General features: G+C 39.7%; 2 protein-coding genes across 2 annotated transcripts in view; one reads left to right on the top strand and one right to left on the bottom strand.

Annotated features, from left to right (window-relative positions):
• Positions 1-12,051, bottom strand: part of LOC121341103 (collagen alpha-4(IV) chain-like) — a 67,961-nt gene extending 55,910 nt beyond the window's left edge. Inside the window, exons 1-4 of the mRNA XM_041414331.1 lie at positions 11,975-12,051; positions 6,761-6,949; positions 5,850-5,889; positions 3,905-3,982 (exon numbers count right to left, since the gene is read on the bottom strand). Of these exons, the coding sequence (XP_041270265.1) occupies positions 3,905-3,982; positions 5,850-5,889; positions 6,761-6,816 (174 nt within the window). The 5' untranslated portion in view covers positions 6,817-6,949; positions 11,975-12,051. The remainder of the gene's footprint in view (positions 1-3,904; positions 3,983-5,849; positions 5,890-6,760; positions 6,950-11,974) is intronic.
• Positions 12,052-12,254: 203 nt separating this feature from the next.
• Positions 12,255-17,319, top strand: part of COL4A3 (collagen type IV alpha 3 chain) — a 55,143-nt gene continuing 50,078 nt past the window's right edge. Inside the window, exon 1 of the mRNA XM_041414332.1 lies at positions 12,255-12,335. Within this exon, the coding sequence (XP_041270266.1) occupies positions 12,255-12,335 (81 nt within the window). The remainder of the gene's footprint in view (positions 12,336-17,319) is intronic.

Genomic DNA, 17,319 nt, shown 5'->3' with positions numbered 1-17,319 from the left:
AAAACATAATATGGTTCTCAGTGAATGTAGGTGAAATGTGTAACTGGTCTCAGGAATCTTCTGCTTTAAAACTTACAGCTAATGTACTGGGAAAAAATTAAACAAGTAGGAGGCAAATAATGGGAGAAACCTAGATTTCCTCAGATAGAAGTGTACAAACATCTCTGATAGTGGATTTGAGACCAAGCAGAAGGATTTTACATATTTATTTCCTCAGTGTGCTACTTGAAAGTTCAAATACAAGTACTGGTTATTCCATGTGAATGACAGACTGCCACTGCATGCCGACATGCAAAAGAAATGTGTTTTAATAAATGCGTCTTACTTCCCAAAACAGACAGAATTTGCACAATTTTCTGAGTTAGTGCATTTTAAATATGTTTACACTGTGCTGTAAATTGAACTCCAATAACCCATGGAACCTACTAAGGAAATTTGGCAACTCTCAAGATCTACTGGGGAGATGTTACAAGAGAAGCAGTGCCAGAACGTTGACTTACTCATAGGTAACTTTGCTCATTCTTACCCCAAGGCAGTGCATTCTTGCCCTGCAGCGACTGATACCAGCTGACTTCCTAACTTACCTGTGACACCCAAGTGACTCAGCATCTCTTGTGAATGCTTACTCCTTACATCTGGAGTGTCAGAAAGTGTAAAACCCTCCTTTTAGATTTCTGTTTGCTGCATTCTCCCCTACACTAGGATAAAAATAAACCTCTTGCTTCATCTGCAAAAGAACGAACATTGGTCCTGCTGAGTTATATTTATTATTCACTTTGATCCAGGCATTTCACATGACCCCATAGAAGCCAGATCAGGTTGGCTCATGAATAGATGCTTGCTTCCCAAATCTACTTAACTAAAAACAAAGCCAACGGAATTGAATAGGATCAAACTCCGGGTCAGCACAGGACAGGTTTACAATCGGTCAGTGCTAACTGCAAACATTTTTTTAGTTGTCTAAATTCTATTAGAGCAGCCAGCATTTTTGGAAGCTGGTGATACAACACTGCAGGAGTTTTCTAGGAAACAACTTTCCAATTCAGAAAAAGAGGATGAAATGGTGGAAATGTTTTACTATATCTCTAATGAAAATTGAAATCACAGACTTTATGGCCTACCAAAAAGGAAGAGGGGAAAAAGAATCTAAGAAGTCAGGTAGAACACTTTCATTAATATATATACTTTCATTAATGATGTTTTGCCTCATTTAGCTGTTCTACAATTTGGAAATGTCTAGGTATAATAGCACACAGTATGGACAAAGAGACTTAGCAGCACATGTTAATGGTGTCCTATGGAAGAGAGTCCTTCTGAGTTGTGACGTAAGATTAAAAGATAAACAGTATCATTTAAGACTAATTCCAACAAGACTGCAATCCCAAGTGAACAGAAGTCAAAACTTCATTGTCATGTAAACAATTGTAATGATATACTACTAGCACTAGTGACTAAAAATTTTTTTCAGTGGTTTCTTGCTAATGAATAGGAGTGCAAATCTATTTCTTGTACAAAGTGATATATAGTTCAGAGAATTAAAAATGACAGGTACACAAGCTCTTCTAAAACCCAACAGAGCAACTGATGCATAGCTATAATGGTTTTATTTAAATATGCAGTGAAAGTTCAGCTACTTGCTTCTCCTTTTGTTTCAACTTGCCCACTATAAATACATTCAAGAATGGCCATGGCAGTTTCATTTTCTTATTCCCATGGTCAGCTTTTCTCTAGCTAAACGTTAATTATCATTATCTTGTCCACTTACAATAAAGAGGGCTTTTGATGTTGAAATTTAAAACATTTTCAAATGGGCAAATAGAAGGCAAAGTCTTACTACCAAAAGTTCTGAATACTTAAGCTTGTGTACTGTACAATGCCAGAGGCTTTTAATAACCATTTATTTCTTACCATTTCAAGACAGGATTGAGGAAGATGCAAAACTCTGAGGAACCAGCCCCAGAGCAGGATTCAGACAGAAAAGCAGACAAAGCAGATGGTTTTCATTCTAGAAAGCTAACAATAAGATAAAGCAGTCTTTTATTTTGTAATGGGTCGTCTCCACAAAAGCTCAGATAGCAAAGTTAGTGTGTCAGAGTGTAAAAGCAGAACACAGCAAAATTTAAAAATCACAAGAACTGAAGTATGAAAGAAAAGATTAAATAATACTATGGAAAATTATTCATCACCATACATTAGTATAGAAAATATGTGCAGTAATGTATGTGAGGTAGTGTTTAGTAAAGCCATGTTTCATGTAGGGTCTGAAGAGTACTTCTGTTTCTAGTATATTGGTTAATATAAATGACTGCATGAAATATAAATTAATATTACATTGGAGATGCTTTATCCATTATCCATCAGGGCACATGTACATTCTTATTTCAGAGCTTTTTCAGCAAATGGGACAATTCTCAGACTTACAGTTGCATAACAACATTAAATTAATTTAGAAATGTTTATTACACTTCTATTTGGCACTTAGGCCCAGTTCCTTGGAATTATTTAGAAAAATACCTGCAAATGCATGAATCATAGTACAGTTTATGTGTGATGAGGACAGCCCAGGAAAGAGCTAGAACACCTGTAGGAGGTATTTATTATTGGCTGATTATGGGCATGTAATTCAGAACTTCCAAGCAACTGAGTGAGAACCCAAATCAGGGAAATTCCCCCTAGTTTGAAAGTTAGTTGTTTTAAAATGGCATTTCAGATCAGGTTTTTGGTATCCAGAACAGTCTGTTCAGTAGCACTGAGAGACACTGCAGAGGTACCAGTCAAAATACTTTTCCTGGGATGCCCTTTTGTTAGCACACTGTTACAGAGATATACTCATCCTAGGCCTCTATTATGAAAATCCTACAGCATGGGGGACTTTCACATAGACATAATCCTGCAGGATTAGGATAGGATCCAAGGACACCAGGGCAGTGATCATGACACAGCAAAGTGCACAGCTAACTGCAGAAGCACAGGAAGAAAAAGGAGTGTCTTGCTGTTCTGGCAACTCTTGGTTGTACACAAAGAAATGGGGCATGTGGCACTTCCAAAATTGATCCACTACATTCAGCCTTCCTAAACCTAAACTTAAACGTAAGTACTTTGGTAGAAAACAATTTTCATCACTGACAATATTTTAGTTGACCACCAATCAGTACATACATAGACATATGTGTGTGTGTGTATATATATATATATATATATATATATATATATATATTTTGTATATATATAAAAGTTTTTTTTCCTCACATAATGTTTAAATTATTGGCTATCTCTATATAGAGATGTATTCTGAGAAAGAACAGCCAAGATAAAGTGGTCATCACTGGACATATTTCAATTAACAATTAGCAACATGCACAGTTACTGATTTTAGCATGTAATGTGAAAATGCCTTAGAGCTGTTTTAGAATTATTCATAAGACAAAGAAAATTCAGGGGTTTTTTTAAAGTTAGTATCTTAAGTGAATAAGATAAAAAGTCTGCAAACATTTTTAGTCACCCAACCCAAACAAGAAATAACTAAGTTCTCATAAAACTAGAGAATGACATGGACATTTGGACCTTGGACCAGCCTCTTAGTAGAAGACAAGTATAGGTTTCTATACTTGTATTAGGAATCACATCTGTCTAATTCCTAGACAGATTTAAAAGAATCCTTAATACAAGAAAGGTACCATGATTAGTACAAACCCAGTTAGAAACAGAATTCTTTACAATCTTCGGTTTCTTCAGTGACAGCTGTACTTGATACCAGTGATAGAATTATATTAGTTTATCAGATGTGTTTATGTCTGAATATTGATTTATTGATTTATCAACCATGTTGATTTTCAGGAACATCAATGTGCACAATGTACAGTACTTGCAACAGTAATTATCATTAGCTCTAATCACAACTTACCCTTGATCCTTTTTCTGGAAAGCAGCGACAGACTGAACAATCCTGTCCCCCACATGGATCAATATATGCATATCCTCCCTAAAAATTGAAAGGTTATGCATTTATCAATGCACAACAGACAACAATTACATCATCAAGTATTGTCAGCTGGACATATTAACTAGTTAGATGATTTTCAAGGAAAAAGATCTCTCACCAACATAAACATGCTGGCAAGGTAGAAGCAATAAGTAAAAGCTTATTACTTGTTGCTGTAGAAGGTGGAAGACCTTAACTACAAGTTATGTTAGACAACACTAAATATTACAGCCAAATGTAACTTAGAAAACCAGCTGCATCTGAAATAAATCTTAACAGAACCAGAATTTAATTTGCAATAATGTAAAATTTGTAATCCATCACATTATTTTAGGAGATTGTTCAACTACAATGAAATTATAAAAGGCAAAACAAGGTGAAGGAGCAAGAAGTTCACTCAGAGATACAAGCTTGAATTTAATTCTTGTCTATTAAATGAAACTAAGTATATGCATGGTGTAATTATGCATTGCCTATTATTAATTTACTTAATTCTTGTATTAAAAATTTATGTTATTGTCCTTTTAATAGCAAAGAAATTACTATTTTTTTCATTAAATTGCAATGAGAAAAAATATTATTCAAGGAGAAATGAGAACACAACAAAATGTAAATTCAGTAGATCTTGTGTGTGGTAAATGAACGTGATTTCACTGTTCTTTTCTATTTCTCCAAATGTAATAATAAACACACATCATATGCACTTATAAACTAAGTTGGAATGTCTACTAAATAACATTTTTTTGAGTAAAACTGTGTAAATTATCAAATATATTTTAAAAATAATTTTAACAAGGAGGTAAAATATTTGAGAATATTGTAGATAAACAAGAAAATGGTGATAAAACAAATATTTTCTCAGTGTTGGTTTTCATTATTATCAAGGTCAAGATTGTTTTGCTACTGATTTTAATACCCAACAGAACACTATAGGCTCATACTTCAATGTTTCAAGGAGAAAACTCTGACAAATATTAGATAAGGAGGAAAAAATCTGTTCTTTCTGTCTATACCATTTTTAGAATACCTGGAATTCCCAAACCTCAGAGCTAGAGGGTATGATGGTCTCTCTCACACATTACTTGTCTTTCACACACTGCATTTCCCATGAAATTACTAATCTACTCTGCACTAGTCTCTCACATAGTTGTTAGAATCTTGCCTCTCCTGGAATGTCAATAGAATACAAGCTTCCAATAACAGAACTATTATCCTTTCTTCTGATTGAACATTTATTTTTAAAAAATATTTCCATCTTCAACAGCTCAAATAAAAAGGGATGAGTTTGGGGATAAAAAATAAACTCTACAAAAAAAAAAAAAAAAGAGCTGGTAAATATTTGAAAGAATACAAAGAGGATGGACTTGAAAGAAGGCACGGACATTGCAAACATAAGGGTAATATGAAGGCCAGTACAGACAGGATAATAAAGTAGATATTGAAATTATATTATATGTGAAAATTTGGCTTCAGAGAGATGGGACTGTCCACAGAAACCAGTGTAAGATCTGGGTTAACACACAGAGCAGAATGCAAAGCTAGAATTGACTTGTGCCATAATGCAGAACCATTAAAGAGACCTTATGAGGAAGGAGATACACTCAATGAACAAGGGAGGGTTTTCTACATCCAGCTTTCCAAAAGCACCTCAAGAAGCCAGAATTAGAATCTAGGAAAATCCAGAGCATAAAATTGCAAATTAGATAAGCTGAGTAGCAGAAAGGAAAGTCAGAATCACAGAAATCTGGAAAGGAATGTTACAGTTTTCCCACAGAACTATTGATCATCTTGGTGCATGTGGTGCTACTTGTTTAAACTCTACCATTCTATCCCTCACCTGCCTAAAGTAAATGTCAATGTCACTTACCCCATCAATTCCTTGAGTTGAAAAAACAATCAGCAGCCACCTGATTTAAAAGAAGAAAACTGAATTAAAACTATACTCACAACATCAAACCTTCACAAAAATGTAGTCTGCAGAAAGTGAGAAGTGATCAGGTGTACACACGATTAAACCCTGTTTGGGGTGACTACATAGTGTTTCCATAAGGGGTGCACACCATCAAGAAATGGCTTCCCATGCTGTAAATATTTGTCTTTTTAGATCTGTGAGACTGAGGACAAACAGATAGGCGTGAACAAGACTGTGTAAAAGTCATTCTAACTCCCCCTTCTAACCTTTTTCCAATCCCACAATTACAAAGGGGCAGAGGGGACCCATTCCAAACAGATTTCTCCATGGACACCATGAGGTGAAGACTGAGTAGGATGGGAATGATCTGCATCTACCCTGAAATCAGTTAGCTGGTGCTGTTTTCTTTTGCTCAGAGAAAGAGGGCATGAGAAAGTAGAGAGGAAAGCCACATTCAGAATAGCCACATGATTCCAGAGCAGCTGGTGGGGAAGCCCAGTTCCATGCCAACCATTGCTAGTGATGGCTTGTAAAGTTTACAAAAAAAAAAAAAAAAAAAGCTAAAATAAAAAGTTAGCCTAAAATTTTTGCAGCAATACAGAAAATAAGCATTCTTTTAAATTACTATTAATGCTAATATTATTGTTACTAAGAACTATGGTGTCTACTAGTTATATGAAAAGATAAATTAGGTACAGCCATAGCATACAGACTGCTGTGTACTATTCTACAGGATACAGTGAAGCCCATTTCAAAATTACTTCAACTTTGCAAATATCTAGGCATTTCTTACTACTGTTAAATTAATAGCTAAGAGTATATCTCAGTGAATCTGGTTAAAAAATGTAGTGATCTGTAAAACTCACCAGGCAGCTGTGATAAGCCATTTAATCCGTTCAAATGAATCCTTTGTTAATGCCATTCCTGCTGATGGAGGATTTGTATATGCAGCACTTCTTTTTTCTTTAAATGGCAGGTCTTCTCTTTCCTTCTGTTTGTGGATGCTCTACAAACACTATTCCATACTGGTGTTGTTTTCCCCTCTGAACCTGTTTCTATTAAAATATACATCCAATGTACACCTGAATAATTACTGGAAAACCAAAAATAAGTCTTAACCATTTGTATGTGTTACAGTGCACAGCTTTGTGTTGGCATTACATTATATTCTTCCTATTCAGGCCACATTTTATTTTATCAGCAATCCAATTATTTCAAGGGGACTATGATGAAGCTGCAGATTCACATGAAAAGGGGTACAAGATTTCAGCCTAGTAAAGATAGTCCTCGTTCTGTGTTTGAAATAATGAACAAAGAGAATCTTATATCATTATTTCTTAAAAAGTTTTCATAGCCACCATTTCAATTAAAGGCATTAAGACAAAAGATGCAACACCCATGAATAGTAAAAAAACCTAATGAACTTTAAAAAACCTCAAGAAAGTATTTATTATAGTTTTAAGACCAAACTGAGCAGCAGCATCTTTTGCAAACTGGGCTGGACCAGTCTGTGCCAGCATGTGAGCAAAGGAAGACCACTCTGAATGCAGAATAAAACATGCATTTCAGCTAAGAGTTCTGCCCACATGCATGGACAGATGACAATCAGTGGACATCACCTAGAGTTTTTCAGCTTTATCTTTAGAACATTTTTTCTACAGCTTTTGCCAGGACTTAGGAAGCAGGACTGACCAGTGGCCTCCACAGTCCCACACAGTCAAATTTTGCATACATAAATTGCATAAGTAATATATAATTTGCATACATAGTGCATCCCTGACCTATGACTTAGGTCCCACAGTTTTATTTGCTGCTCCAACCTTTTCGGAAACTCGAGCTTCACAAATTCAGAGACAGAGCCAGGTCATGTGCAAACTCCCTTATGCCCCAAATAAAAAAGAAGCTGCAATCCTTTGCAATAAAGCATGTCTGGCAAATGAGTCACACTGGTTATTTCAAACTGAGGGTTTAAGGGCTGGGCTTCTCCCAGGTTAGCACAGATTATCACAGGCTTTTGTTTTTTTATTACTCTAGAGTTCCAAATGTGGGAAATAATTATTTCAAACTGAGGGTTTAAGGGCTGGGCTTCTCCCAGGTTAGCACAGATTATCACAGGCTTCTGCTTTTTAGCAGTCTAGAGTTCCAAATGTGGGAAATAATGTTGAGGAAACTGAACACTGACTAGAGGGAATTGACAGGGGTTTGCTTCCTTTGGAGAAATCTCCTGAGTAGGCAAAGACACTCAGTTCCTGAGCAGGGAGTGAGGATGTGAAGTGCAGCAAACTGGCTGCTCTCTGATGCTGTTCAGGCAGCAGCCATGTGTTTGTTAAACATGTGAGGGTACAGTCCCTGAAACATTACTCTTTTGCTTTCTATTATTTGTAGTGTGGCATTTTTCTAACCAGAACTAATCTATAAATAATATTGACTCCTGTGTGTACGCACAGTATATCCAAATCCCACACTACTAAGAGGAGACTTTGGAAGCTGCTGTGCGCTGACTGATGAATAAATAGCCTAAAGGCAGCCAGTCCATGCTGCAAGATCACTCTTTACATGTATTGTACAGTACTCCATTCATCTGTCAAATTCTACAGTCTTGCTGTGCCCCAGTTCCCCATCTGTAAGAAAAGAAAAAAATAACAGCATCCCTAATAAAAAAAAAAAATAATATTCCAACAGCATTCCTACCTCACTGATTTTTTACATTAGTAATAAAAACAATATAAGGAAAATTGAGAGGCAATAAAATATTGCAGGGACTGATTGCCTCAAATGGAAAATCCAAGCCATAAAGTGTTGAGACTTTGCAGAAATGTGCTCCTTTTGCCCACTACTCATCTCATTATTTAATTATCCAAACAGCTTCTGAAAATTCAGAAGAAAATTAAAAAGAAAATTATATTTGGTACATTTGCTTTGTATTAGCAGCGAAACTTTTATTTTCAAATTAAAATCCATTTTGATCCAACCCATTGACACAGTTTGAAATAATACTTAATGCATGAGTGGAAGACTTGCAACCCTCTGCTTGTTATTTTGTCATGGCTATCTAAACCTCATCATTTTCTGAACAAGTTGAATTGTTCAGTAGCTAATACAATAACAGAAAGAATACAAGGTTTTGTTTAGATTGATGGGTCAAATTGATCTCATTTTTTAAGTTTTTGAAGCAATCACAACAGTTACCTCAATAAAATATTCACAGGATAACACACTCACCACCACCAAAGGAATAGGTTTCACATGAGATCACCAAACCTCACCTCAGCCTCAGAAAACAGAAGGGGACAAGCTGACACTATAACATAATCTAGATGTTTACTTTCTAGATAGGAATCAAGAAGCAAGACAATTTCATTCTCAGTAACTCTGCTAAAGAACAGGGGACACGAGGCATAGTTGGAGGCAGACACACAGCTACAGTTACTGAGGTAAAAAGAATTAGAGCAGTCCTAACTGTATTTTCATTACATCCAAAGGAAGCAACATCATGTGCAACAATACCACACAAGTTACACAGTCAAGGATTCAGATCAGTTTGAATGTGGTTCTTTCATGCCTATAGTTAGGACAGTCATTTGAAGTCTGTGAACTTATATGCTGTTTTCCATAGGACTTCTGCCTCATTCGTGATGGACATATTAGGTACTCTCTCCATCCTTTCCAGTAAGTCCTATTTTTTCATTTACATTGTTCTATAAAACTTTGCACTTTATACTAAATTCATACAACTTTAATGTTTCCCGCAAAAATATTCCTGAAAATAATATTATCCTTTCTTTACCATAGAGAACCAAGGAAACAAAACCAAAGTTAAAATAATTAAGTATCAGTTACTGTAGAAAAATGCAAACTTTAATTAGATGCAGCTTTCAATTGCTTTCTAGAATTAAGGTTGATCTCCAGTGTTCAGGTACTGGCGCTTTTGTTGGATTTTTGTAAAGTAGCTCTACAGGCAGCTGCAGGTATATATTTTGGCACAACTGATGGTGAGCTGGACAGCTGTTTAGACATACAAGATTGTCTGAGTTTGTAGCCCTCAGATGATATCATGGATTACAGCAGTATCAGCAACACAGCGTGCATCAAGTTTCCACAGGCTTTCTGTGGATGCACGCTGCCATTGGTGGCCACGGTGAGCAGGGGAGACAACCCAGTGCCTGATCTTACCTTTGTAGCAGCTCAGTGCTCCTTTGGGGTCATAGATCTGTGATCTGTCCTAGAAACTCACATAAAGGCATGCATGCTTCTATGTGACAATCTCAGAGTGCAACATTACTTGCTATTTCTTAACTATAAATACACAAAACTCCCATTCAGCTGAGCCACTTAGCTGCTCAAGGTCAGTGAAGGAGGTGGTTCTGCAAGTGAAGAGGATTCTTTTAAAATATTTTGCCTTTTTGATATATCTCCCTTGTTAGCACTTTCACATTTTTGCTTTGAGCTTGCTGACTTTTTTTTAATTTTAATTTCCATGCAGGATTTTCATCATTTGAAAACCGACTCAATATCTCTTTATCATAGCAGTGCTTCATTCACTCAGTATTCTGCATGAGTTCTTTCACTGCCCCTAACAGTGGTCTGCCTGCTTTCTTTTGTTTCTTCCAATAACTCATTGGCTTAGTATTCAACAGTTCTCCTTTTGAGTACTATCTTTGCAGTGAGATCCATGCTGGGGCATTTTGCATTGAAATTGCCATAATTTGAGAGGACTGATCACTCTCTTCCACTGTAGTCTCACTTGCTCTGACCACATTGTCTCATAGACAAGCTACGAACCTTTTGTTTTTGCTCTTGTATAAATAAGTGTCTATGACCTTCTCTCTAACACCAGTACTTCTCATGTTAAAGTCCAGTAATGGATACATTTTCTTCTACATGGTCACCATCAATCTGGCCTGAAACCAGGGGAATTCTTTCCTTTTCTCTCCATACCTTGGTGTCTATACCAGCTTGCTGTCACAGATGTTGGATATTTTAGAGTCAAGTTGTTTTACCATGTTGCTGTGTACCAGATCTTTAGTACTGAAGGAAACGCTCACCGTCTCCTGAAGCATGTTCTTACTGGCACTACCCAACTTTTTTGGAAAAGCAGCTTCTGCTAACCGGCTTTCACAGCAGATTTCATAAGAGGCAGAGTATGGTCTACTGAGCACAGATCCAGCTCTACTCTTGTGCCTGTCAGAGAAGCTGTTTTACAAAGCTCTGTGGCTGGCTTTCTGCTCACAAAAGCCTTTAGCTTTGTATCATTAATACTCCTAAATTTATATACATCTATTATATTGTTGCTTTTGCTGCATCACTTCTAGTGCAAATAAAACCTGTAATATGGGATTTCCTGTATAGCATCCATGAACACTACAGACAAGATAAGGCTGCTGTGGCTGGGCACTGCCAGCACGCTTTCTAAGTTTGCACCTTCTCAAAACAGCACTCTGTTTGGTGAAAGGTTACCTTGAGCATGCAGCACTTCTGTCAGTAACATAAATCTGACAAACTTTACACATTGCCGACACTTTACAAATCACAATTCCGTTCGAAAAAGCTCTTTATCATATTACATGGAAACATTTCTCGCTGCTTTCCATTTATGCGGTGGGGCAGCATTTTGTCCCTTCTGGGAATTTCCTCTGTCTCATAAAGAAACCACTCGAGGGAGCGGAAAGCGTTGCTGAAGGAACTCCCGTCCGTGCCCGGGAGCGCCCCGGCAGCGGCGGGATGGCGCTGGGGGCCCCGGCTGCCGCCGCCGCCTTTCCCGGTACCGCCTCGCTCTCGCCCGCTTTCAGCGTGCCCTCCTCCCCGCCGGGAGCCAGAGCCGACCCCGCTCCGTGCGAGCGCAGCCCGTGCCTCGTTCGGGCGGTGCCGGGCTGGCCCCGGCCCCGCTCCCGCCGCGAGCCCCGCGGTCCGGGCGGGCCCGCCACCTGCGCCCTCACGGCGGCGCGGGGGGGACGGAGCCAGCCGGCAACCCGGGACACCTCCCGCTGTCCCGGGACGGGGCTGCCCCTCAGCGCGCTGCGCAGCCCCGTCCCGAGGAGCGCCAGGTGCTCCGCCCGGGGCTGCCCGTCCGCGGCGCTCACCTCAGCTCCCAGGCGGGAAAGCCCCCGACGCCTCGCTCACTCCATGACCGCTGAGGACGGACGGACGGACAGGCGGGCGGGCGGCGGCTGCCAGCGCTGCCCAAGGCAGGACACGCGGGGGGAGATGAGGGGGTGGAGGAGAGGGGTGGCCGGGGCGGGGCCGCGACCCGGGAGCGCCGAGGCGGGTGCGGAGGAACCCTCAGGCCAAAACCCACGGGAGGGCGGGAGGGGGGCAGAGAGGAAGCGGCCCGAGACCCGTGCAGGCAGCGCCGAGGCGGGGATGGCCGGCGGGGGCTGCCCCGGCCGCCTGGCGCCGGTGCTGCTGCTCGCCCTGCTCTGGCCGGGCCGCGCCGCGGCGGAGGTGAGTGAGCGCCGGGTCCCGCGGAGGCTGCGGCGGGCCCTGGGGCAGAGCGGGCTCGGCCCCGCGCTGCCTTGGCCGCTGGGGGGGAAGGAAAGGTGAATGCGTGTGTTTCAAATGATGCGCCTCGTGTGCACTCCCGGGCAGGGCGAGGCGAGGTGAGGTGAGGTGCGTCTCGCCCAGCTGCGGGGCACCGCTACCTGGACACCTCTGTCGGGCCGGGATGAGGACGGGAGAGAAGGCCCTGCACGGGGCACCGCGTCCCCGCTGGCCTCAGGAGCTCCCCGTCCTTCGAGCTGAGGGGACGGCACGGGGTGCGATGGGGGCTCCGTCCCGTCACCAGCCCGGGAAGCGGCTGCGGAGGCCGGACCTTGGGCACGGGGGATGAGGGCGGCCAGGACGGAGCCGTGAGGGAGTGGACGGCCCCGAGGCAAACACCTCTGGACCACCTGTGCCACCCTCATGACAAAATCATTTAACAGACTTGTCTTTCTCGCTTAATGACCAGTGTCCATCACCGTTTGGTCAGTAATTTCTCCTAGATCATATTGTAGTCTTTTCTGTGCCTTTCTGCAGTGTCTGGTTATAACATTTGGATCGTACATTCCCAGCTGGGAGAAGAGCAGTCAGCTGTGAGGGTACACGGGTCGGTGTTGCTCTCAATACATCTGGCAGTTACCAAACAGAAAACTGCCGGCTTCGGTGAATTTCTAATAGACATCAAACACAAGAAACTGACAGTTTAAAAATATCTGATAAACCTAAAACACATGAAACTGACAGTTTTAGTAAATTTCAAGTTCTTTCTCCCGTAACAGTCAACAATCTTAATTTTTCTTGTACGAGTAGGTATGAGTAGGGCTCTAACACCGTACATGAAAATCTTTACTGTCTCTCAAAATATTTTGAAGTTCACCTTTAGAAGGAAGAAATGTGATCTTGTACTTTGCTGTTGCTAAAGCAGAGCCACATTCTCCTACAATTATCTGAAGCAGTCTAATTAGTAATAATGTTTCTTCAAACTCGTGCAGCTCTTTCACTCACCCTTTCTGGGTAGAGTGTCTGGAATCAGCATAAGCGCCTCACCCAATATGTTGGGATTTTAATGGGACTCTAACTCCACTGGCAGTCAAGTTTAGTCATTTAACAAAGGTCTAATTGTTTTATTTGTAATGGAATTAAAATACCTCTTAGTTCTTACGTAGAACAGAGGTACCAGATCTATTTGCAAAGTATGTGTTTTCTGCAGAGTTGTTTCAGGCTCGGTCCAGATCTGGATGTGGAAGATGTGGAAGATTAGCAGCTCAAGACCTGTCTCTCTCTTCTGCTCAGTTTTCTGGGTTTTGTTCCATTCTCCTCTTCCTCTGTTGATACCTGCCATCCATTGTCCTTGTGGCTCTGAAGAGGTGGATATCACCATATGGGCTTCTGGATGGCTTCAGCAAGTACAGGCTGTGTTCCAGGAATGCCCCCCCTCTCCCACAACACACACACATTTTTTTCTAATCCTCTCTTCTGGCAGTTTTATCTAAACTCCTAATTAAATGTTAGTGGCTACTGTAATTGACATGAAGTAATTGATTAATAAATCATTGCATCTTGGCTAAACTGTTCATTGCAGAGAAAGAGTTAGTATAGTTAATGTTCTAAAATCATGCTACACTTTCACGTAAAAATAAATTGATGTTTGACCAGCAAGAAATACTTCTGCTGTTTGCATCAATTAAAACATGTTTCAACACGGAAAATTTTAGGTGTAGTTTATTTCTGAACACAAAAGCAAATTAGTCATTTGTGCCTGCTGCTGTTTATACAGCAAATTTTAGTCCTTGCAGCTCTTCACAGAGTCCAGATTTCTCTGCCCTTAGGAGGCTGAACTTTCTGGCACCTGCTAGGGAGTATTATTGTCTGCATTCTTGGCCACTGGCATGCTCTAATCACATCTTCTGAAAACTCAGCAGAAGTAGCATCTTCTCATGTCAAAGGCTTTTCAGCTTCTTTGATGAGCTTCTTTCTTCTTCCTTGACTTCAAATAGTGGCGTTGTAATTCTTCAGATTTTTCTGCCGTTCATTTAAATATTTTAGAATCTTGATCATCAATATTTTTTCACAGGGTACAAGATTCTTCCTATTCTTCATCTTTTTTTCATTCAGAAAAAAATGCATTTGCTTTTTCATTTCTTAATTTTGCCTAACAGCACCTGGAACTAATAGTGTCTGGGTGCAAATGTACAGTTCAATTAATTCCCTTAAGTGTGTCTGCTCTTGATACCATTTATGTACTTCTCTTATATCTTCAAATCAAATACTAATCTAAAAATAGTCCCTGAAATTTGTTGTTTCAAATGACATGTTGTTTCAATTTTTCCTAATATGAAAAATACCTTGGTCAAGTTCATTAGTACTCAATCCATATTGTGGCATTAATCATTTTCATGATGGCATCATGTTAGTAATTGTTCAGAACAGGATAAAGAGTTTCTACTTCAGCAAGATTATTTGCTTGCAAGTTAGCTGCACCTCATTTTACTACCACTTTTTAATTTGTATTGTAAATACTGTTGCAATGTTTGTTAGCTCACAGGATTAAATTAGTTACACCTTGTTAGGTTTTTGCCTCCATCATGACATTTCATTTTTTTCATCATGCACTGGTGGCAAAGGAGGAGACATAACAACCTTGGTGACTGTAAGACTTGGGAAGATCTGTTTTGCATCCTCTTCCTCACTCATATAGTTTGTGACTAGATGCAAGAGTTCATATTTCACAACTAATTTAATTTCTTACAAATGTTAGAATTTGCACGCAAGTACTTAAAATTAATCTCCTTTGCTTCCTAATAGCAGTATTTTTTCCCTAATTATATGCAACCTATATTGCTGTCACAAGTAGATCTTAATACATGGCTCTGGAAGGGAAAAACTATGTTCTAGTTCAGCCCATGGCCATCTCCAAGGCTGGTGAGAATGGCATGCAGACTTTTTTTGATCAGGAATCAAAGTGTTGGAGGCACCAGGTGTCGTGATGATAATGTTCCTTGTCTGACAGCCTTTGGAAGCACCCAGGTTCTTTGTTGCACAAGCAGCTGAGAAGGGAAATGTGCACCTGAATATACAAGACAGTTCACAGAGCATGTTAGAAAAACAAGTCCTTTGTGAAGTGCCCTCTCTGATTTGGTTAATGTGATCCCAACTCCAAAGTCAAGGAGGGTGTTACTCTGAGAACTGGGTCCAACTTCTGCTAGACTCTTCTGCTCCTGATTGCCTCTACATTTATTGTAATTCAGCCACCACCTCCACAGAGAAACAGCCCAATGTCACAGCACTGCAGAGCAAGGCTTTTCCTACTGGGCCAAGAGAGGCAGCATAAATTAGCAGAGTTACCTAATGTTTGTGCATCAAAATTGATGGATTTCTGCTGGTTTGCAGCACGTTGCTCTGATGGCCACGAAATGTGAAGTGTGCCTATGTGCTGCATCTTGGAACTGAAAGATGAACCTGCTTAGATGGCCTAAGTAAACACCTGTAAAAATTGGACTGTTGACACTGATGCCTTTTCTAGAAAACCTACAAGACAAACACACATTTAAGAGAAAGTCTATAATTCAAGTTATTTTGCTGACTGAATAATGCCATTAAAATTGTTAGTGTAGGCAGGTTCTGTCTTCACTGCTTTGCATTTCATAGAGATAGAATAATTTTATTTATGATCTGTGCTAGCAGTCTCTTCTGCAGTACCTAGAGCTGGCTTGATATAACAGATCTTTGAAACAAAATACTTTGCTATTAAGTGCAACTAGTATGGGATGTCCGGTCATCTGTTTTACTGTCACATTCTCACCTTACTGCCTAACAAAGTAATGCTAGAAGTATGCTGGCATGGATTACAGGAGCCTAGGAGGAAGGTGAAATGCAAAAAAGACTTTTTCCTTAACTGTTTGCAGGCCCAGTCTCTCATAGTCACACTGAAGAAGTTCCATTTTGTCACACCTAATGTATTTTTAGTTCCATTTTCATTATTTGTCTTACCCGTTTTGTGATAGGGTACGGGTCTCACAGGTTTACAGGTTTTCCATTTTGCCTGGCTTAGTGAAGAGCTTTGAGCTAGGGCTTTGTGCTGCATTTTTCCACAGGCTATTTTGGAGGAAGCTGCAGGAAGAAGTGACCTTTAATTTTTTTTAATCTGTGAAATCACAGAGCCTTTCAAATAAAGAAAAACCAAAGCATGTGCAATAAGCCTTCTTTGAACAAGCTACTGTTGCTTTCATTGCTATTTGCACCACTAAACAGAAGATGCACGCCAGGAATTTTATGAACATACAAATATACAGGCCTGAGGAGATGAAAATTTTAGTGAATACCATCCCACAGCTGGGAAGAAATACAAAATTGTGAGTTAATGCTAACCATATTGTGGTAGGTAAGCAAAAATTCACTAGTTAAATGGTGTGTATTCTTTGTTATTAGATTGCTCTTTTAAGGTGATTGTTAGGAAGGAAGAATACGGATGAATAAGCTGATTAAACACCCTTAAGAGTTTGCTACACAAAACAAAATTGTGTGGCCTGAATTGCTTAGTCTTTTTTCCTTGGAGAAAAGAAAATATTTATTTCTGTTGTCCCCATGTCCTCTTCAAGGTCAGGAGAAGAAACCAGCCACAGAGATGAAGTTCATGGCTCCATATTTGTGGATTTTACACATCTGAATATATCAGGAACAGTTTGGTTCCATTTCTGATAGTCCTTATCACAGTGACTTCAACCCTAGTGCAAAAAATGAAAGAGGTAGGCTGTACAGTAAGTATATAACAAAAAAAGAAGCAGGAGATACTAGAAATTTCTGAAAATTTTGTTTTCATCTGACTTATACTGTTTAACCTAAGGTTTATATTACTGCTTTTTTATTGTGGTAAGTGTAGATACTTATGAGAGATTTGTCTAACACTACAAAACTCTTGTTATGCAAAGTTCTTAACCAACAGGTTTTT

The sequence above is a fragment of the Onychostruthus taczanowskii genome, unplaced genomic scaffold (genome assembly GCF_017590055.1).
Source record: "Onychostruthus taczanowskii isolate IOZ18803 unplaced genomic scaffold, ASM1759005v1 scaffold45, whole genome shotgun sequence".
Lineage (NCBI taxonomy): Eukaryota > Metazoa > Chordata > Aves > Passeriformes > Passeridae > Onychostruthus > Onychostruthus taczanowskii.
Note: the sequence above shows the minus strand (reverse complement) of the source record. Positions and strands in the feature narration are given on the sequence as shown.